The sequence below is a fragment of the Lissotriton vulgaris genome, chromosome 5 (genome assembly GCF_964263255.1).
Source record: "Lissotriton vulgaris chromosome 5, aLisVul1.2, whole genome shotgun sequence".
Lineage (NCBI taxonomy): Eukaryota > Metazoa > Chordata > Amphibia > Caudata > Salamandridae > Lissotriton > Lissotriton vulgaris.
This window is the reverse complement of record NC_141693.1, coordinates 404,390,563-404,414,060: the sequence shown is the minus strand read 5'-3', so window position 1 is coordinate 404,414,060 and position 23,498 is coordinate 404,390,563. Positions and strand designations below refer to the sequence as shown.

At 42.2% G+C, this 23,498-nt stretch overlaps 1 protein-coding gene across 11 annotated transcripts in view; it reads left to right on the top strand.

Annotated features, from left to right (window-relative positions):
* The window catches only part of ANK3 (ankyrin 3), a 2,005,091-nt gene that overhangs the window by 1,645,885 nt on the left and 335,708 nt on the right, over window positions 1-23,498 (top strand). For 2 of the 11 annotated variants that reach the window (XM_086921767.1, XM_086921766.1), the window contains exon 1: window positions 6,135-6,561. The exons of the other annotated variants lie outside the window; for them this stretch is intronic. In XM_086921767.1, the coding sequence (XP_086777893.1) occupies window positions 6,546-6,561 (16 nt within the window). In that variant the 5' untranslated portion in view covers window positions 6,135-6,545. Of the gene's footprint in view, window positions 1-6,134; window positions 6,562-23,498 lie in introns of those variants that run through there. 11 annotated transcript variants of the gene reach the window in all.

Sequence of the window (23,498 nt, the reverse complement as noted above, 5' to 3'; positions counted from 1 at the left end):
CTCCCTCGTCCAACAGGTTAACCATCCTAACTAGCAGTGAGATCGGAGGTAAATTCCTGGAGCCCTACAGGGTCACACAGCTCACTAACCTTCAACCCCGTCCATCTTTTGCTGTTTCTAAGCCAAGATGACAACCGGTGTAACTATTGCTCAATTTAATGGCACTCCGTGTACCTGTCATGGAAAGATCGAAGGTTGAGCTGCCTCACTGGGTTTCGAACTTGTGACCTGCAGATCAACTCGAGTGTTGAACTCACTGAGCCATCTTGCTGCTGATTTATGTACCAGTCGAGCTGCAAGGGAGGTTCAAGTGTAGCCTCTGGTACAAAGTGTGCAAAGAACTGGCTTGCTCCACCCCTCGACACAGAGAATGTTGCTATCAAGTGTGTGATCTGTGCAAAGGTATACCCTCTGGGACAGTTCTGTTAGTTCAGATTCATTTAAAATATGGTCTTTAAATTGCTCTGTGTGATGGTTATCGTTACATCGTGATTTTAAATACTAGACCGAAAAATGTGGAAATCCACCTGCCCCAAAAAAAGCAAGATCTGTTGTGTAATGTGACAAAAACAGAGCTTTTCGCTCTGCAAGAGGTTGAAGCTGCCCTACACACTGGAGTACAGACCCGTAAATGCTTTTGAAAAATCCTACCACGAGTCTTAATCTAATCTCTTTCGTTCGTGTCACATGCACCTCTCTTGCCCTAGCAGTTACCACAGACATCCGAACACATGAAAACGCCAGTATGTGCAATGTGTGGATTACGTGTAGTTCCACGCATTGGATCAGCTGCTTACTCAGCTGGAAAACTACCTTACTCACACCTCGGAGCGGGTCAATGTCTACAATTCCAACACAACCGGCTGCTACCGCGAGCTGCTCCCTGGAAGACGAGCAATATCTAGGACACTGTGTGAACTGAGATGCAGGGAGCATTCTAAATAATTCTTTGCTCTTGGTGAATGTGTAGCTTTCAAATGATTTGAAAACATCTTCCTGAAGCGAGGTACAAGGCAGTGTAAAAAATGACAGCAGCCCAAATCGATCAAACCTTTATTGACATTTCTGTGGCCAAACGTCCTTCTGATTCATTATACATCACAATTGTACTATCACGTCTATTTACACGTAATCTATTATCCCATAATGCACAGAAATTCACGGGAGGCAAATACATTTAAAAACTCAAGTTGGCCTTAAAAGCGTCCTTGCAATTGCAAAGCCCACATTTAAAAAAGAAATAAGCCGCGTGTTATCCAACAATGTCGAGCGCCTACGCATTTACATCCTAACGCACATATAACTTCACACATTTTGTTGAGAATGCCAAATCTAAGCAAATACCACCCCGAATGACCCCAAATTCTCCATCGTAACTCCACCATTCCTAACCCTGGGGAGGGTGCATTCATTAATTTAGCTCGGTAGTCTTATACGCTAGGACTAACGAATCTTTGCTCAAAATGTAGAGATGAGCTTCCTTTCTATTGCCATACATAGTTTTATCAGCACCATGTTCCCCCTGTTTTTACCTAAATCCCTTGCAGTGTTTCCTTTTAAAGTTAGCTTTCCAATGTTTAAGGCCGGTAGCCTACTGGGCACCCTTCTTCGCAGATCTGGGTTTTACTTTTAGTCCGCAGGCTTGATCCCATTTGAAGGTCTCGGCCATTTATACATGTGAAGTCCATATAGTGAGGATTGCTGAGCGGGTAAAATTAGATTTATTCAAATGTATTTAGTTGGTATTGCATTGAATTCCGCAACGCTGCACAAAGTGGCCTTCAAACGGTGAGCAACCTGGCTTTCAGGAGTGCCTGGGTACACAAATTAAGATGCATGAAGGATGGTGGAGATCAAAACAATATTAGGTCATATGTTTCAATTCCCGCAGGGCCAACTCTGCCTTCTGCTATTTCGAGGTTGGTAAATTAAATGCCACTAAATTGGGTCATAGTACACTGGGTTATTTCCAGAGATTTGAAATGGCCCTGTATATTATTTTGTTACTGTTAGGATTAAGCAACAGTTTCCAAGTGGTCTTGTTAGTGTTTAAGATGCTTAGTTCTCGTGATTATGTTGCACTTGTGGGGCAGTGGTAATTGGGGAAATGATTCTGCAGTTATAACAGGTGATTTTAAGGCATTTTTCTATCATGACCAGAGAAGTGGTAACCCTCTGATTGAGGTGGGCACATATTCCAGTAGTGAGCGTTAATGTGAGGTGTCCTGTGAATGGCAGGGGCGTGCAGTAATTTTAGACACTTTTCAGAAGGAAAAGGTGATTGTATGACACAACCTGCATGCCTAAACCACGTGTTCCTTAACTACGCGGTCAGAATTAAGAATGCGTCTTAACCATGCATTCCTTTTCCACGCAAGTCTTTACAACGACTAGCCTTAGGGAAAGCGTTGGACATTGGCACAGTATAATTTACTATTCTAACTCAAGTCCTTGCAAGAGTAGGAAAAGCGTTAGACTTTAATGTCCAACGCCGCTCTACCTAAGGCACGCCGTTGTAACGACACATGTGGTAAAGAAATGCGTGGTTAAGACGCATTTGTTGTTCTGACCGTGTTGCAAAGGCAATGTGTGGTTCGGCCGTCATCGTTATTGCTGTTTCCCAGGAAGAGTAAGTAGACGTAAAATAAGGATGAACATAGATTTCAATACCAGAGTGAGGAATGTGTACAAGGAAGGGTGGTACTCTTGAAGCACACCTGCTGGACATGGATAATTGTTACTAATTGTAGATGCATACGGTGGTAAATCTCATGATCAATCTATAACATTTTCTATCAATCAACATTAAAATGTAGTTTGTTTGCTAAAGCAGCCTTATGCTTCAGCTGTGAACTGGGTGGTGGTGCTGCTGGTGCTGTCTTTTCTGAGGAATTTGCTGCTCTGCGAGTGTGGCACATATTCCCTGTGACAATGGTCAGTGGCATGCTGTTATAAATGGAAGGACCCAGGGACGAGGTTTTAATGATTCCCAATTATTTTTTTTAGACTAGGTTTTAGCAAGTCTTGGCCTGAGACAAATTTATGAAGGAGACACTTCAGAAAAGGCTGCTCCCCAGCCTTCGCTGTCCTTCTTGGTCTTCGGATCCTCTGCTGCTTATCGCCCCGTATGGCCGGTCATAGAGAATGGATACCCCCTGAAAAAATCAACAAGTATCAAAATAATAAAGCAAAGCCTTGTCTAGGATGAGCGTACATCCTACCACCACCTATTCTGAGCCCGTGTTCACTGCTTTATACACAACCACCCTGTGCAGTATCCTTCACCACTGTATACTGCAGTGCAGAATTACTCAAGATGTTTTACCATCCTTCCCTCTCTCTCATTTAGCCTACCACCGCCACCACTGTGAGATTACGGTTCTCAGCACTTGCCTCTAGCCACCACCCATCTACAGGGCCGTGGATGTGGTACTCTATCCACGACCAATCTCCAGGGCCGTAGTCGATGTGGTACCTGGGGCGTCATGGTCTCTCACCAGACAGTCGGGCTTGTTCGCGGTGGGTTGGGGCTCTCAGGCCACCTGCTGCTTCCATTCTGTCTCTCTCCAGCATCGCAGACCACCTCATCCTCTCTGCTTGTTTCTCCTTCTTCCTTCCGAGCTGGTGTTCTTGTGTACAATCGCTTCCTGCTTGGCGCTCTGTCTGTCCGTTGTAATCGCTTCAGTCGTCGGCATCTTCCTCCTTTCAGCGCCAGAGTGGGGCAGCATTTCACCTTGCTCAGCCCCAATCAACACTAGGTCGTCATGGCCTCACGACTATCGCTGACTGCCATATTGGGTCCCGAGCAGATCCTGGTCCTCTGTACACATGCCTTGTTGGAGCTGAAAACGTGTGCCATTTTGTACCAGTTGACCTATTGGCTTTGCCAGTGCTTGTTTACTTTATGGTCGGACTGCTCAGCAGCAATAACCTCCATCGGAAAGGACTCCAAATTCTTTCAGCTCTACCCCTGTTCAGGCAATAAATCACTCACATGGTTAACTTTTCCTAGAAGAACCACAGGAATCCCCCCCCCCCCCCTTTTATTAGCACTATATTTAAAGCCTAGCATTCCTTACTTAAAGAATCAACTCTTTGAATTGTTGCCAGGTTCCTCTCAAAGTTTTTTTCTTTTAAATTTCGTAAAGGTAGAGTTTATTATATTCTTCCACAAGTTGGCGGAAGCCGTAACAACCTGAATATTGATTATAATTTGCTAATTTTTGAGCATCTCAAACAGAAATTGTTACATAGATTTCAGCAAACCGGTCATCAAAACATAGCATTGTATGACGACAGAAACCCCTTATTTAGGAGAGAGATTTGAGAGACACATTGTAAGATGATTACACTGGTTAAATGGAAAAAAATAATGACTGGCTCCTCTGAGACGCAACCTGCTTTTAAGACCTACGCACACTTCCTTCAACAATACAATTTTCATTCTATTGTTTTCTTTTTTGCCATTTAAAATTCGAAAACGATTTTCCATAACACACATTTTAGGAATGTGGCACTTATAGTTCCCACTGTTTCCAACCTTTGTTCCTTTAGAATAACCTGGTAGTGAGGAACGTCTCAAACTATTACTGCTTAAGGTTCTTTTCTAAATATTTTGAGTGAGCCATGGATATGAATCCATTATTCACCTTTCCACAGCCAATCACACCTTCTTTCTCCCTTAACAGCCACCCATATGTATTATAAAAAAGCACAATCAGTCTAGAGAGAGAAAATACTAAACTACACAGATTGTAAGATTTTGACTAATGTGCCATGTCAACATCATTGTTTCGGCCAAATGCCTACAGACAGCGGTCTTAATCTGGACATATAGAAAATTCAGAATCCGTTATCACAGTCTGATTAATGACCAGATGCTTGAGGACACGGTATCATAAATACCAAATAGAGTTTCTCATGTGGAGTACCAGGGCACACATTCTATTGCAAAGCACACTCTTGCCCAGTGGCTCTTGCCACTGTGAATCAGTTCAAACAAATGTCTAAATTACATTGCTGTAAGCCAAGGCGCATAATCACATAAATATTTTGATATGTAGTTTTCCGAATCTACAGTTTATCTCCATGACCTTTACTGATACATTGAAATCTGTCCTGTCGTCAAGGTGTGCTTTTAATAATCCAAGTAGGGTGACTAGAATTTTAAAGCCAAAACCAGGACATTTCCCAAAAATATAAGGACTACCAATTTACTTCCACACAGCGCACAGAATGACAGTGCTCCTTAGCAGAGAATTACAGAAGAGGCAGTAAGAAGGTATATAAAATGCTATTTTCAAACCCAGTAGCTGGCCTATTAATTAAATTGACTTCTTATAACCGCAGCTAACTATCACTACTTTGCAAAACTTAAATATACCTCCCAGCGTTTTCAGCTGACCCTCTCTAAAAACAGGGACATGAGCTTAATTTCTTGAAATTTGCCGGGACAGCACGTGGAAAACCGGGACTGTCCAGGCAAATCCGGGATGCCTTGTCACATTAAACCCAAGGCATGAGCGGGTGGGCGGGGAAGTGTCTGGGGAGTGGGAGGGTGTACAATGTGTTTTAAGTTGCTTCCCTTTCTAGTTTTGCGCTCTCCCCGTCCTCTGGTATCACAAGGGTAAGTGTGGGTGTAAACCAGCCTCCATGTGTTGCCCTATTGACTGTGGGCGTTTCTTTTGACCACACTCGATCGATCACATAGCCGGTGCAACACCTGTTCAGGCCAGCGCTTCTTTTGGACACGTCCGGATGTGCGCATCCCATTCTAAACATGTTTTTGTTTATAATACGTGAATGTTATATTAAGAGAGAGAGAGAGACTGCAAACGGCCTGAGGCATACTGTTGGCTGTGACCTAAGCCCACCTGCGCCTTCCAATAAACACTTCCTCTCTGTGTTCTCCTTCCTGTGTGGCCTGTGGGTGGAGTACGCAGTGTGGGCAACAGACCTTTACAACAGTCCGATCTGCAAGCGTCAGCTCTTTTACAATTGTTTTGATTCTGAAATCGGAAGTAGTATGAAAACACACACACCCCTGGTTCCTAAATGTGGGAGACGGCTCTCTGTTGAATTCCCGGGCTGTGGGTGTAAAACGAGTCAGGTTACAGGAAGGTTACACCCCTCGCGAGCGCATTTACATACAAATCAGCCGAAGCTTCAATTATACGAGTGGTCAGTCCCGCGGGAAGCTCTCCGGGGAAGTTTCTAATCCCGTCGCAAGAAGCTTTACGTGGGGGCGCGCGCGCTGCTTCGAGGTCCCCCTTCCCGCAGAATCGCTGCTCGTGGTTCACTTTCGCTGCCTTGTTTCCACTTTGAGACCAACTTCGATCCCGGCCGGGGCGGAACTCTGGGAGCAAGCACATGGGAGCAAGGTGGTGTCCGAGGGGAGCTCCGGCGATCTTGGGAAAGCGAGCATGAGCCGCACGGATTACTATGTTTATCCTATCTCGGATTACCTTTGAGCTAAGCAGCCTGCGGACGACGAATACGAACACCTCTAGGAAACCTCGGACAAACTCCACCAGGCAAGCACAAACATGGCTCTGCGAGCAAGTAAGAGACCTCTTCAGCTGTTGCTGCCCACCGTGCACCCTTTGCAGGCTCTGCTGGTGGCAAACTTAGCCCTAATGTGGTGTTTCGGCATTTAACTAGTTACCGGCGTTCATTGGATGCTTGGAGGGGAAAGCTGATCTGTTTTTATTTCGGTGTATGATCCGCAGTGTTGGAAAGTGTATTTTTAGCGTGGCAAGGGAAAGCAGAGATCACATCTGATGTCTGAAGTTTAAGGAGGGACGAGTTTGTTTATTTTTTAAATTATATTTTTTCAGTTAAAAACGTAAATTTTCTCTTGTGAATTAAAGACCCACATCATGCTAAAAGTGCCCCATGTAATTAAATAATTGCCTGATATTTTCTCGCGTTACATCGAAGGCTTCGCCGCCTGATAATATCATGAAGCAACAAGATGTAAGGGATATAGGTCTGCTCTGTCCCTGCTGGAATGCGGCTGTGTGTCTGTCGGGGTGGGGCACATTTAAGGGAACAGACTCACTTGAACCTCTTCTCTGCTAAAGGTCCTTGTTTACTTTTCATTCAATTTATGCGTTATTACAGGTTCCAATTTGAGGTAACCCCTTTCAATTTGATTAATTTGTCACTCTCTGCTTTACAAAATACACCTTATTCTAACTATTCTGTTGGTTGGTTAGTTATATAGCGCTTTCTATACCTTTTGAGCGGCCTAAAGCACTTTAGTTTAAATCATTTGCTGCAAATTGTGTCTGTGGAAACCTGCTTGGACGGAGGCACGTATGCTTTATACATTGCATTGCTAATCTTAATGACTAGGGATTTTTTGTGTGAAAGATTTTACGAGTGTGACTATCTTTTGATTTGAAGCATCATGCTATTTATGACTCCATTAGTATCAATGTGCATATGTAATAGAACATCGAAAATACCCATTTTATTAATTTAGGGTTGTGTGCTTATGACGCCCAAACACAAAACGTAATGATAGGCTAGTAAAAGATATCACCATCTCAAAAAGGACCAACAGGGCACACACGTGACTTATTTTTCCCAATATTTCGCCTCTGTTGTTTTGGAAAAAAAAATTCGCCAATAATTCGCCAATAATTATCCGCTTTGACAATATCGTCTTACACGTGATGACATAACAATCATATCTTGTGTTTCGTTACAGGATCAGTGTGTGGTCTTACATTTGCACCCAGCTTGAGACAACATTAGTTGAATACAATGTTTAATTCTGCTTGCTTCTGCATTTGTATTTCAAAGATGGAAGCACCTATTCATGTGGAGAGGAAGGGAGATAGAAGTGACATTTGAATATTACTCTGTGGCTGGTGACAACTGTAAGTTAAAAGCATGCAAACACAGTCCGCCCTACACATGGGTAGAAAAACTGAGAAGTGTGTTGCTACTTTTTTACATGATCAGTAAAGTAACCACTAGTGTAGCTTAATAAGTTAATGCAGTTGTTGCAGGGATTTCAAATCACTTAATATAGGTGTGTGTATTTATATATGCACACACGTATACATGTGACAAAGGCAGAAATAGCGTCTTTCTACTCATGGTTAGATGTAACTTTTTATTGCAAAGCTGTTTTATGTTTTTCTAACAACTTTAGTGCCATTAAAAAAAGTCATTTCATTTGTGTTCAGCATGGTAAGTTTCATGCAGAACTGCCTAGAGGGAGGGCGGGGTGAGATGGGCAAATAAAGAGATGGCACAAAACAAAAGGTGGCCATTCCTATTTTGACTCCCATAGGAAAATGGGCTCTCCAGAAAAAATATGAAAAGTGGCTGAACAGAATTACACAAATCTTGCCATGAAAGTAGAAATTCATCAGAGGAAGTGCCTTTGCTTGCTTTGATGTAGATCTGTTCAATATTATTAAAGAAATTAGCATTACAAAAGCATCTCTGGAATGCCGCAGAGTAATGTGAGCTGTCAATCAAGTTAGAGATATCTAGAACTGGTAAGCAGTAAATAGTCAAAAAACCTGTTTTTTAACCATTTGTAGACACAGTTTTTAAACAATATCCAAATCTCATCAGACAAGGTTGTTTGTTCTTTCTCCCATCATCCATTCGTACCTGCAAACCCAGAGCCTAGTTCATGGACCAGAAGTTCTCGGATTGGCTGGACTCAACTTGAAGAAAAATGTTGTGGCTACCATTGCAGGATGCAGGCACTCAGTCCCTGTGTCTTGAAAAATAAAAATGAAGTGGCTGTAAAAGGGCAAAAAGAAAATTAATTGAGCCCCTGGCTTTGGTAAGGGAGGTGGAATACAGAAGGCACCCCATGGTTGAAAAATAAAACAAAAGTGTTGATTTGTTTTGTTGTGGGGTTTGCAGGCCTTTATGCTGGGTTCCTAGCCCCTGAAGTCCACAAACCCAGGTTATGGCTTGACAAACGTATGTCAAGGGGTCTTAGACCCTTGTTAAACCTACTGTAGGGCTACTGAACCTAGTCTAGAAACCCCGCAGGAGGCCCAGTAAAGAGCCACAGTTCTACAAAAGTAAGCAAACCCAACATTATGGTTAGGAAACCTTAAAAAATTAAATCCCAGAACCTGGTCATATGCCACGCACTGCATCGAACCTTCACTGCACACAACTTTTAGCCATCCGCAATGGAGGTTGACTGCTTACGGCAGGTTGGGTGCAGTGCCAATCCCTGTGGCCAACTCCCACTGCATATGGCCGTGGCTCATGCACAGTTGGGGTGGCCACATGTGCAGGATCAGGGGTAAGGCCTAGCCCCACAACTGTGCACAGTGAGTCAGGGTATACTTTCACGTACGTTTGATATAATATATGGATATATGGCCAAACATCCCAGTTATTCACTGAAAAAAATCAAGGTTTAAGTTAAGTAATGGATAGGATTAGTTGTAACACATTTAAGTATGCTTAAAAATTCAGAAATGTACTTAAAAAGCCACAGTTAAAGTACAGTTATGGATTTGAATTAAAATTGAAATACCACTGAAGTTTGCAAGTTATGATTAGTAACTAAACTCAAAATTAGCACAACCGCCATGCATACCATGACTCAAACAATATAAACAATGCATATGACCTCACAATGTTTATATCAATTAGACGCAACACCTAAAATACAACATAGTTCAATAACAACACATACTTAAACAATAGTACATTCACAGTTCTCTCTTTTATAGTGTTGCGGGTAATATGAAATTTAATCTCATGTGTAAGATTATTCATGACAGTCAGGGCAGGCTTCAGCGCTGGTAGCGCCTGGTGCGACAGGGTTTGTTGGTGCATACCAATGACCACCTCCTTCATTGATTCCCTCACTACCACGCTTTATTAGTTCTCCTTAAGTCTCCATAATCACTCTCGCTCAGATGCATTTAATTCGCTTTTTAGTGTCACTTATACCAGTATAGGGTAGCAGAGCATTTTAGAACACACACACTACCCGGAGATTCAATCATACATGTTTAAATCAGTGTATAGGAAATGTTATATAAGACAGAGGACTATACTCTGTAGACAAAGGACTGTATGGTGTATTAGTCACGTCATCCATACTAGTAGGCAGTATAGTTTAATAGTGCTTGGTCTTGAGAAGCTTAAAGCGTAACACCATGGTTGTTGGTTCTCTTTAATAATCAAAAAGGTAGCAACACACTGACCTTTTTACATTATATGCACTTTGTGATCTGCATGGTACTTCTTTGCAGCAGGCATATTAACCCTCTGACGTACTTTACCTTGAGCCAAAACTTCCACTAGACAAACCTGATCTCTCTCAAGAAAGTACATTAATCACCGGAGTTATCTTGACATATTTATTGTTGCCTGAAAATTGCTGGAGGGCAGGTACGTGGCGGCATGTACTTTTAAAACCATGATATTATTCAAACACAACACCCCCACCCAAATCAGTGCCCAATTTGGTTGCACCGCCCTGGAGCCATCCCTAATTACAGTCATAGTTGAATCTGCCACACCAAAGGTGAGGCCACAACCCTTGCTTTTGGTGTGCTGAGTATGGTTTCCATGGCTCTTGGAATCTCCTGCAGCCGTTTTTGCCCCTCTACTTGAATCATGGCTCTACATCACTTCATTTTGTAGGTTAAGGGGCTATGATTAGAAAGGATTGCTTTGTTCTGAGACAGTGCTTTAATAATTCTGCAAGTCAGACATTGCTTTATGCTCAGGACTTATCCTAATAACTGGGTCTCTTTTCAGGATTGGTATGCCCTAAGAATGTAACTTTTATTTATTGAAAAGAGGTACCCCTTAAACCATTTATCTAATAGTTTCTTATATAGAAAAGCATATATACTGTTTTTCTTGTCGTCAATTAATTGACTATTGATGATTTGAACATTCTCAAATACTATACACTGAAATTATGATGCCAACAACATTCCCAAAAGAAATCCAAAGAAATAAACAGTTGTGTTTGTCAATAGATTATTTCAACACTTGAAAAAAGACAAACATTCACATATATACACACACACATGAATGTGTACAATATGAACAGATTAATTACAGACACAATCAGTACAAACTTAAATACAGTATCACATTAATCTTTAGACATATAGTTAAAATGATCAAAGTGACATTTATAGTGTCCTACATTTTGAAAATAAATAGATGGGGTTGTAATCAATTTTAACCCTCTCATGTACAGTCCAAGACGTACTGTTTGACCCTATTCTAGTGGTGGTCGAGCGCTATTTGTTTGAGTGGTGCAAAAATAACAATTGGTGGACAGATTGCAGAACAATGTTACACATTCACCCCAGTACAAAGATCTGGGCCTAAATACATCGTTTTTTTGCTCACCATGCCATTCCAGTTTGGACCCAACCATATGCAAATCAGTCTTGATCCTGTGCCCAATGGGAACAGTCCAGCCCGAACTGCCAGGCCAGGTCCTCCCTGGACTGGAAACAAGCATCCTAGGACCGGTTTCGGGCTGTCAGCCCTCATCAGCCAGGATAGCTTGACTCCAGTGGCATGGAGAGCACGGGATGTTTGAGTGGTGTCATGAATTACATCACTGGTATAACACGTCTGTACCCGTTTTTTTAACAATTAATGTTAGCTCCTGGCCACCTTTCCCTTAGGTACGCCGACGCGTTTCAACCTTCGTGTTGGGCCTGGAATATATTTCAAGGAAGGTCTTCTTCAGGGCTGTAATACTTATTGAATGGACACTGTGTAAAATGTAAAATCAAACAATTATTGTATGATATATATAGCCTTGTATTTCCTGAAACAGTTATTTGTGGGAATTGTTCCCACATGTGAATATACTTATACGGTAACATACCATTAGTGCAGCAACTTCCTGCTGCTTTTCTCAAAGAGAACAGTAGATTTCCTTTGAGGTTAAGTCATGCTTTTTCTTCGACATGTGACCCTAAATTTAAATGGAATAGGAATTTTTGATCATTTTTATTCTCTTTTCCACATTCGAAGCCTTATTAACAATCAAAAACTTTTATTTGACACAATGAAATAAATGAATTATCATACCTGATTGAGTGGGTGACCTGAAGATAGTCCAACATAAGCGATGTATTTTTATAGCAACCTATCTATGTAAAAGACAAAATCTTCATCTTGCTTGTGTTTGATCTACAGCCATTGTTGTAATTGTGATTAGAAACCCAGGTGTTTTTGCGTAGTGTTGAGTCTCCTGTTTGTGCAATGCTACATGCAAGCGGCTACCATATGAAAAATAAGTAAATTCAGGGTTTTAAACTTCGCTTTCATGCATCATTTTGGTAACCGCCGATAATACCATCCCTCCTTATCTGTACATACATATAGTTGCAGGAAGTTACCCCTGCTTACCACATCATAATATCTATAAAGCGATATAGTGCCCACATTAGAATTGTGATCGCGAGTTTTAGAGTGAGGCGGAACCAATCGAATCGCATGTGTCTGCAAACAAATGTCTTAAAATTACAGAAGTTACATATTTATTCCCGATCATTTACCTCAATTAAGTGTTCCTGACTCCTGTGTTGGAGTCTTTCTATACCGCGGCACGTGCGAATCAGCCCGTGGTGGATGTTGAAGTATAGAGGCGTGGCCTTTCTTAAAGTCAAGCTCCCTATCGTGTGTGTTTGTAATAGGATTGAATGCACCATGTGGGGACGTGCTAGTTTTTGTCACCATAGTGACCATTATACACCAACACAATCAATCATAATTGTTATTTGGCACAATAGGCACCGATGTTGCCACAATGGATACTAACATTCTTTCAGTTTACGTAGAGAATCCTTCTGCCTTCCTCTTCTTTTTATCAATCAATCCGTCAAAATGGTTGTTATTCACAAAGTAATTAGCATTCTTTTGAATCCATGTTACTGTATCCTATAACATGATAACATCACGTAATGGCGAGTTCCCTGTGACCCTCGTCATAATAACCCATTCCTTGAACTATATATTGTTGTGTTACTTAACGATAGACATTCTCCATTCACCCTGGACGCAATCTAGTGTATTGTATTGACAATGATCTTATCTCATTCTTCCAGACAACCCCATACAGCTTGTAGTGGTGCATCTACCTGAAAATTAATTAACATGCAACTTCACTTACTATACGGGTACATTTTGACTTGCATAAGATGTTAATCACTTTTGTCAATTTCAACAAGAACATTTTGCAAGTATACACAACTGCCATCTTTTAATTCTGCAATAACGTGACAGATTGACTTTTCATTTGTCTGACAAAGTTGAGATCTTATACATCATAGAGTCATGTGTTGTATTGCATAAACACTAAGGGGTACAACTCAAATTCTTTTTCAGTGCATAGATTTATGTATTAACTAAAGGCCCTGTAAGATTTATTTTTAGTATGGCTTATCCCTAGTGTATCTGTCCCCAGTGGTTTCCATGTTGCCCTTACCTGCGAGTGTGCTTTAACATGGGTCGTGGATTTCTAAACCAATATTAAACTAGAAACATTGGGCTATCTCATTAATTTAATTTAGTCCATTGGTGGTTGTACGAAGACGTTAGATAATGTTAGCTTCGAGCCTGGAAATAATCTTTTTCGTATTCTGGCCCTTAACATGTGTTAAAACAGTTCATTTCATATCAGAAAGTCCATGATTTATTTCTATGTAGTGTTGGACCATTGGAGCATTCTGTACTTTGCACTTAATTCGAGATCTATGTTGTGGTATTCTTTTCTTGATGGCCTGAGAGGTTTTCCCCACATAAGCCAAGTCATATGGACATAGTACACAGTATATCATGTTTGTTGTGTTACAGTTAGTGAATTCCGAGTGTTCAAATACCTGACATAAATGTTTCAGGTCTCGCTCCGTCGAATTCTTCAGCCCCAGTAAGGGTTATTTCTAGTGATAGTACATCTATGAAGGTAGTTTATTAGACAGCAAAACAAGGACTTTGATATGTCCTTGTGAGGGACGAACCACAGTATCTAGCGTCCGGGGCACACCTACGAAAGTGGGCGGCTGATATACTCTAGATATTTAATAGATTTCTGTGAACCAGCGACCAGTGAAATGCCAAAGAGACATTGAGCATTCCTTGCATCATATCCAAAAGGGTCAGATTAAGCACTTCTGATTTATCCATGTTTTTTCGAAGACAGAGACCACCCTCTTGATCGTCAGATAACTTGTCAGTTCTGGGAAAAAGGACCCTGAACTTAGCAATGAATCAAGCGAATACCGGGCAACATCAAGAGTTTAAACTCATCTGTTCCACATTTGAGCTCTTCTGCAGACTTACTGTTCTTAATATGCAATGACAATTGCTTGAGTGATGCAACAAATAATAACGGTGACAGACTGTTTCCATATCTGTTACCTGTGCCCAAGTGTAACACATTTGATGGATAACTATTGACCCTCTCCCCTGAAGTCAGGACTCCCATACGCTGCCTTTACCCAATCTAAATAGAATGGCTGGACCTTGTGCTTCCTTTCCTTTGGCATGTTCCTACCCTGTCAAACACCTGTTTGCCATGCAGGCGAACAAGGAAAGATGGGTAATGTAACATCTGCACTAGGCAAATCAGTTGAGACATCATCTTCATATTATCTCCTCCCTTCCCTTGAAAAAACCCAGACTGATCTAGGTGAATCAGGCTTGTCTTTACTCCCTGCATTCTCATAACTAGTAATGACTTGTATATGTTGATGTCTGCATTTAACAATGCAATGTTCCTGAATGTCTAGGAGCATTGTCTTTGCCTATGACCATTATGCCTCCAACACCAAGGGCGCCGTCAACTTCATTGTACTAAATTAAATAAGGTCCTCCTAAATTTATAAGCTTGGAGCCCAACATTTCTAGCATAGAGCCGATAGACCACCAGCTCCCTGGGGTTACGCACCACAACTTCACTGCCCTCTACACCTCTCCCTCCTTGCCTTTAAAATCTGGCCTTTCAAGTGTGAACTTCATACTGCCATCATGTAAGTGAAGCTCTTCTGAGCCAGATACTGCTTCTGCCTGGAATGGTCCGGGACAGCATTGTACAGTTTCAAAACAATCCCAAATCAGATTTGACCTTTCTGCATCTTTGAATACCTGTTCCCATTCATCACCTTTTTTGTGGAATTATTGGATTATTGTATATTGCCATCAATCTGGCCTTGCACTGACTGCCCACTCTTTTTTCTCTTCAGCTGAAGCAAACCTGGTATCACTATATTAAAAGCAAGCATGTTCATCTGTGCACTTCCCTTCAAAACTTTCCTCCAAAAAATTGTGGCTATTTTAATTTCTATCCTTTAAAGTGGGCTGTTTCTCTGTCACAGTGTCCAAACTGCCATTCACATTTTATAAAGTCTGACTGATTTGCTTCCTTTTAAAGCTCTTTGCAGTGTTCATCACATTGGTTAAGTAGTTGTAGGCAGGTTAAAAAATAGTATATTGTCTGTGGTTTCTTTCTCTTCTTTGGTTGTGAGGGTTCCTTCCGTTATGACTAAAGTTCTTTCCAATCTCACCTTATACAATCCATGTTTGTGAGGTTTTATTTGACTAGAATTATTGATTTCAACAGGATTGCCTATGTGTTTACCCTATTTAGTTCTTCTCAGAAAGGTCAGGTGTTTTCTGTGTCTACACATAGACCGTGATTTAGCTTGGGGAAACTTCAACAGTAATGAAGTGACTGTGGTTCTTTCGCCACTCATTGCAGAGGAGTGTTCTACCAGGGGGCTGTCAGCATCCTGGCTGAAGCCCTTATGGGTGCCAGTGCCTTAAATACAATTTTGCAGCTGAATCTGTGAGACAGCTGCTGATGATTGTTGCGAATTGATCTTTGTTTCGAGTGGGAGTTTATTAGTCTATGCTTGTTAAACATATGTGGCAGTGCCAATAATGGCAAAAGTGTATTTTCTGGGTTGAGTTATATCATAGTTTCCCATTTGCTTTGGCGTTGTTTCATTATTATAAGAAATTGACAAGAATAATGCAGTGTTTGTGACTAGATTATTTATGGATAGTTGTTATTGTACATTTCTCATCATAGTACACCTCTTCATTGTTGTACGGGTGATAGTTCCTCTAATACTCATAGTAAGCAGGGAATCCTATAGCAGAAATGAAAATATAGGGGTAGATTAAGCAGAGTGTCTGTCTGGATAGATCTTTGTGTCATGGAGAATATCTGTGAATCTTCTGAGGAGGCCCATCTAGTATTGTATTGCATATATATATAGCAGTAATACCACTGCATCCCCCTTAGGTAATTTATAAATTCCACCAATCAGCTGCATGAACTCACATACCCTTACTAATGTTCACCGATAATCTTATTAATTCCTTCCACTACAAATATTCTTATGTAAATGCATGCAATGGTTTCTTTGACAGCACAAGATTTATTAATTCCAATAACCAATTATTATCAATAAGCACTGGACTAACCACTAACATTGGGTTCCCGGAACAGCGTGCTGCTGGCGTAAAGCGCTTCAATGCCTCGTCAGAGGTAGTAAGCTCTATTTAAATATAATTTACAATTGCAATTACAATAACTAGCGCTTACTCCCTATGACAAGGCAATAAAGCGCTTTATATCAGTCAGCATGCTGCTTCGGAAACCAACGTGGTTAGTCCATTGTTACTGGTTGTTATTGGAATTAGTTGTGTGTGCTTAAACAAACCATTCCATGCAATTTTCTTTGTGGTAGATTACACTAATAGGAGTCGGGTGTGGGGGTATGCGAGTTCATGCCGATGTGTGGTGGAGCTGATAGATGAGCTAGAGAATATTTAGCATTGTTCGGTTGCAGGGATAGGACTCAAAATGGGACTGTGGTAGCTTTGTGTGCATAGAATACGCGAAAGAAGCTGATCTGCAATAAGGAGAATATTTTTACTTTCTCTTCACTTAATTGTGTGAGCAATTACTCTTTTGACCTACACCAGGTTAATGGCTGTTACTTTCTTTTTAATTTTGTTCTTCAGGATGTAGGGGTAGATGCCCAGCAGACAAAACCTAGGAGTCCTCTGTACCTGAAAAAAGTGGCTACAGTAGGGCAAGTTAGTGGAGAAATGTCGCTGCGGGCCTGCTGTAATTCAGGAAGCTGCTGTTTCTCTTCGAACACTTATAGGAAGAGTCACAGGAGACAAGTATATGTCATGTAATATGTAGAGTTGAATCTGAATATGCCATGTTTGGCCAATTTCACTTAATGCATGATAATTTGTTTATTAGCAGTTTTTGTATAGTTCTACCAGGCCTAAAAAGATAACAGTTTTATACAAAGGATTCAGGTGCTTGCTAGTTAATACAATAGATTGTTTATATAGAGAATTGAGCATCAGTACACAGCAAAATAACATTCTACCAATATATACAGCGTGACAGGGATACAAAAACACATTATTACCAAAAAGTGAAAAAATATGCAATACTTGCAAACTTCTTTTTTTCAAGGTTTTATATGAAGAAATTGCCTGGTAACAACTGGAATACATTTCCAGACCTTTTTGTTATAATACCAGAGAAGTATTAAGTTAGTGTTGTTTTGCCCATAAAATTTAGACTAGCCAGTAGAAGTGCGTCAGACCATCTGAGATGACCAGTGGAGAACATAATTTGGAGTCCACACATAAATCAATTTATTTGTGATGCAAGCCAATTGTAAAATACTTCTGTACTCTATAGCAAGTCAGCTGAGGGTTCTCAAGCTAGGCACGATATGAGCAAAGTTTCTTGCACAAGTGTACAGCCTAGCCACAGCATGTTTAGTGGCATAGAGGGGAGCCAGGTGGTTCTTTACTATACTTATGGAAAGAGAGCTGGTGTGGTCTAATCTGACTAGTGAAGTAACAGAGTAGGTTAACGGTTGCTGGACAAGGGAGGGGCAGCAGCCATCATTCTCTTTGACCTGATTGCAGCGTTCGGCACGGTCCACCATGAGATCTTGGTGCTTGGGTTGAGCAAAATATGAATAAGGAATGGTACTCTAAAGTGGCTCTCTTCATTCTTAAAGGAAAGGTACTTTCAGATTTATGAACCCCCTTGCTATTCAGAGGTTGTTCTCTTGAAATATGGTGTCCCGCAGGAATCTGCACTTAGCCTCACACTCTTCAAAAATGATGTGCGTCCATTGGCCTCCATCGTTAAGGAATTTAGAGTGTCAATTGTCTCTTATGCTGATTACACGCAACTGGTTGTCTTCCTTGCCCAGAGGTGGGTTCCCAGCATCAGCTAGTCCCCTGCCTCGAGAAAGGGGGGTGCACTGAATGGTGAATTGTTCACTAAAACTAAACGGAGACAAAACCGATATGACGTTCGTGGGGAATAAATCAACCCCCGGAGCAAATTTAGGTTGGTTTGACTCCAGGGTACTCCACTTTTCCCCTTGTCTCCTATAAAAAAGTCTGGGCATGTGGCTGGATAGCCCCCTATCTATGGAAACACAAGCAAAAAAATTGACGACATCTTTCTTTGCTATGCTGAGAACTTTACGCAAAATCCTAGATATACTACTGGCACACTCTCAGAGAATTGTTGTCTAGGCACTCATTCTCTCCCGTCTGGACTATGGGAGTGCCTTCTATCTGGGCTCACCTAACTCTGTTGTCAAGGAACTTTAAGTGGTTCAAAACACCGATACAAGGACCATTTTTAAGCTACCCAAACACTTCTCAGCTAAAAGCGCTTTAACTTCCTTGCACTGGCTTCCAGTGGAGGAAAGAATAACATTTAAGGCACTATGCCTGGCTCATAGGGCAACCAAACACATGGGATCCCCCATGATCAGGGTTTTTTTTGGCACCCAACACTTTAAGATCCTCCAACGCAGGTCTTTTGAGGGTCCAGCATATTCAAAAGACTGGATGGGGTGGAAGATCTTTCTCCTTTTTGCCCCTTAATTATGAAACTCAAGGCCAGTTGGTCTGAGAACTGAACCCAATGTGACTAAATTCAGAAAGCTACTAAAAACTTAGCTTTACCCCAACCAACCCAGTCTGGTATAACTAGAGAGAATCCAAGGTGCACACTAGGACTCGCACCGTGCTAGGAAGTCTTCTGGTTTCTACATGCTTTATAAATCCGCATAAGATACATGATTAAACAATGTACTTGAAATTGCCCCCTGAGTGAGCAGGTTTATTCTCCAGAGGAGTCTCAACCAATCTACTGTTACTTTGTCCTTGTGGGTCATGTTTTATATAGGTATTGAGATTCAAATTAATGCAAGGAAAAAGCATGGCAGTTATGAGCATTTCATAATTGGTTGCAGTCTAGTAAGAAGTTTTAGATAATCTTCTACTGGAAAGGAGTATTTGTTGGAAGAAGAAATCGGGAGAAACACATTTTTAAGCCAGTCCGAATCGAGATGACGAGGCTTCACAAGTTCATCGAATGTTTTAAAATATTTTTGTGAGGAATGCAGTGCCATTTAGGTAGGTCAAATCCCTGTATTCAACGGCAAAATTGCAATACACTTTGGAGAGTTTGAGCAGGGTGGCCAAATGTCCCAAGTACATATTAAAATAGTGTGAGAGAGGTTGAAACCTTGAGGGACCACTGTCTGCAACATTCTTTCTACAATGATTTTCATAAGAGTGGCGTGGTTTACTATTGCATTGCAAGCCCCGGAACACTTTTTTATGTTCTAGCTAACAGTCCAAATCTCTTTTACACCTAACCCCTGAGCCTCTTTTGGGACAATTCCCTTCTGGTGTACTGCAGACTAAGTTTTCAACCATTGCTGGGTTTACCTGACCAAGTAAAAACAAGTTTGCGAACAATTAAAGGCTGCTGGATAGAGGTCTAAAGTTGACCTTGATAGAGCTTCTGTCTGAATAGAAAAAAGTATTTCTTGGCATCCAGAGTGCAAGATGCATTGAACAAACTAAAAGAGCTTTTCAACGTCAGTGACCCAAAGCCTTCCGAAATTCAACTACATGAATGATGCATGATGTTCTGGACATGAATTTATTATGTTATGATCTATTTAGTATACTTGATGTGTACGATTGTCTGAAACAAGCAACACACTTGAGTCTGAAATCTGAATGACCCTCCTACCGTTGAAAGAAAGTAGATTCATTCACAAGAACCTCCTCCAAGGAACGGTCAAAAAAATGCAGTGAGAGATATTGAAATCCCTCACTATGCCTGTGACAGACCACATCAAAACTCTCGCTATAAGCGCTGGGGCAAAAACCTCTCAAACAGTCAACACGAAGCTCCCTCCTCAATAAGCTCACTAGAACCATCAGTTATGCTCAACTACTAATCCTCTGTAGGTACTCGCTTGGAAGTCCAAAAGTCAAGGAAATTGAGTATCCTCAATCCATTCATTTCTAAGTCCCTGCATATTATGGATCCCTGTTAAGTTGGACACGGGTCTTGGCAAGGCTACAGAGAAGCCCTCATTCACTTCTGAGTCGACATACTCTCCCACACAGATGGAATTCCCTCTCTGTGCTCATTTTGCTAGGCCCATCAGCCCCCTTTGACTTTGAAAGTGGCAAGCTAGCAATTATTTCTTTCTCTGTGTCCTGCAAAGTTCCTTGACCATCCTATTTTCCATTCTGTTTAAACGCTACATTCTCTCCTTTTAAACCTGCATGGTCACCTTGATTTCACCGGCTTCTCACCAATATGTGCTGATGATCTGTGGAGAGCCAAGCACGTACTTCTCTATTTCTTAACCCCTTAAGCGCTGCGCCCGTCCAGCGGCCGACGGCACCACTACCTCGGGAGTGCTGCCGTCTGCCGTTGGACGTTCCAACTGCACCTGCGCAATGGAACGTTCAGCACTGGAGCTGGACGTTCCAAAGCAGCTAAGGTGTTAAGAGCCCCAGACGCCTTAGAAATCCTAATTGGGGCAGTTCAAGCTTCAAATATATTGTCATAGTGGTACAACCCTGTGTTCCCTCTTAGGTGCACGCTTGAGCACCCGCGCAACTTCTCGCTTCAGCATGTGCACCATGAGTTAAAGGGCGCGCAGACAGAACAACAGACAAAAGCTTTCAATAGCACAGTGCCGCCCATTGACTGGCGGTCTAATGCCACCTGGCTTGCTGCGTCAAAGGCTATTTCTGGCCCCTGCTGCTACAGAGAAGCTTCTATGAAGAGGACAATCCTCCTCCCTTTTTAGCATCACTTAGACACAATGTGTTGCTAAAGTGCATGTACCAAGTGAGACTTCTGCAGGGGGCTCAAGGAATCAATGCCCGCTCTTCTCACTCCGCTCACAGCGGAAAAGGAAACCGGTCGACCAGACCTTCAACCAAGTTTCTTTGACAGCGAAGGTATCTTTTATCAACTTTCGGTAAATAGAACAATAATTATTAATAATTATATATATATATTAGTGTGAACACACTGGGATCAGGTATATTTGTATCTCTTGGTGTTTTGAAAGGCATCCTCTCATTTTAGCGATCAGTGCAGATCACTTCCAACTTGTACAGCACAGAGAAACGGGAAGCGTGAAGCCAGGGCTTTACGTGGGCTGGGCTGAGCACCGGCAGTTTTTTAAAGGGGGCCTCGAAACGGGTGTCTATTGGGCTCTGTTTTGTGCCCTGGCCCGGACTGCACTGGCAGCAGTCACATCGATGTGCGCGTGCTTACACTGCTCACTTCTCACTAGAGGAGAGGTTACGACATGTCGTCATGCCAGCTAAGCATTGTAGGGGAAGGGAAATCCTTTAAAGAGAGTAATTTTCTCTCTGCATTTTCCTTCTCTTTTTGAAACTCAGGAGCAGCAACATTGTCCTGGTGTCACCAGGACTTTAAGTGGAAGCTTTTTCAATATTATACACAAGCCATAGTTGCTGCTTATTTCCGTTTCTAGGTGCTTTGCCGCCCTAGGCGAGAATTGAAAAATGCCCCCCCCCCCCTCTCCCTTTTACTACCATCACTCTGTCCCCTGTCTTAAGAAGCCACCGGCTGTCTATGCTATAAAACAGTCTAGGCTCCAAAACTGAGAGCGCCCTGCCCAGCTATAAAGTACTATATAGACGCTCATGTACGTATTATTCAGAAGCATCCGAGCAGGCTGAGGTAACAGCGAGCAGATAGCCTCCCTTCCGGCCCCACTAATGCCCTCATCTCTCCTTCGCTCGTGGCCCATTCTTAAAGAAATGCCGGCCGCCCACATCAGTGGACTGCAGGCAAGGAGCGGCCTCCAGGGAAATGTCTTTACTCTGTCCCTCATTTCAATTTCTGGACTGGAGGGTCGTGGGGTCCTCTTGGTGATACAATACCAGTGAAAGAAAGGAGGGGTATTGCAACCCCTGGGCACCAGAGATGAATACACCCTCTGGAAAGATTCAGCTATGCAAGGATCTGTCATGATACTGACACACAACCCTGCTTCATTTTTTATGCAAATGATACTGGTCTCTTTTCAGTAAGCTACTTGGCTCGATGCTTCTTTCTTAAGAAAGTACAATTCGATTCCCAATCACGATCACTAGTAACAAAACAATAATCGATTCCTAACATAGCACAAACCAAAACTGAAAATGTTGCACACAGATTTCTGCCGCAGGTACACTAATCCACTGAGCTTTCCAGTCTGCACTGGGCAGCCCTTTCTTTAGCTGTCTAAACATTGGAGGTATTAAGTTGAAAGGTTTCGTACACAGACACTGAGCCAAACATTGCATCAATATCAAAGTCAAGAAGTCCAAGCACCCGGAAGCAGCCCTGTGCTGAACGCAGTGCTATACAACACTCACAATAACAATATTGGAGTAGGGCATTTTATATGTTTCTCTTATCTTACTTTAGTGATAATGTATTAAGCTCAAACCCTTCAAAACCACTTCTTTGTAGGCACGTTGTCTCACGGAAATATCTTGTCAGTTCAATTCCAGGCGATAGGGGGTCTGATGCCAACTGGTGCAGTTTTCTATTCTGCAGTGTGGGAAACTAGTTTCATAGTTTTGCAGGGTATCTGCCAAGTTTGGCTATGGATGAGAAGGGGGCATCTAGACTTCAGCATGACACTTGTAAACAAGAGACACCGAGATCCACAGCTGCCCTCAAAAAAAGTTTGTCACTGTATTCCAACCAGTCCCCTAATCCCTCACTTCCTCCCACATACACTCCTAACCCATCACGGCACTCTCGCACATTACCCAAGTCACACTCAGCACCCCAAGTCCCCTAGAGGACCCTCACCACCACCCCCTATATGCTCACACTTCAGGTTTTCACTCTTCACATCTCCCTTAGCGCCTTGCTGATCCACCTCCCTTCTGGGTTCTCTAAGCGCCCACAGCTGGCCTCCTAACCCCTCCCTGCACCCCACTTCAGCTCATCCACATCCTGTCAGCACCCCTCACCTGTCCACACACACTCTCCCACACCCCTCACATGACCTCCTCCACCACACTCCTGCAACCCTTCTGGACAATCTTTCGGCACCCCTACACCTCCCTGCACCCCCTCGTGGGGAACTTCAGCCCCGCTGCCA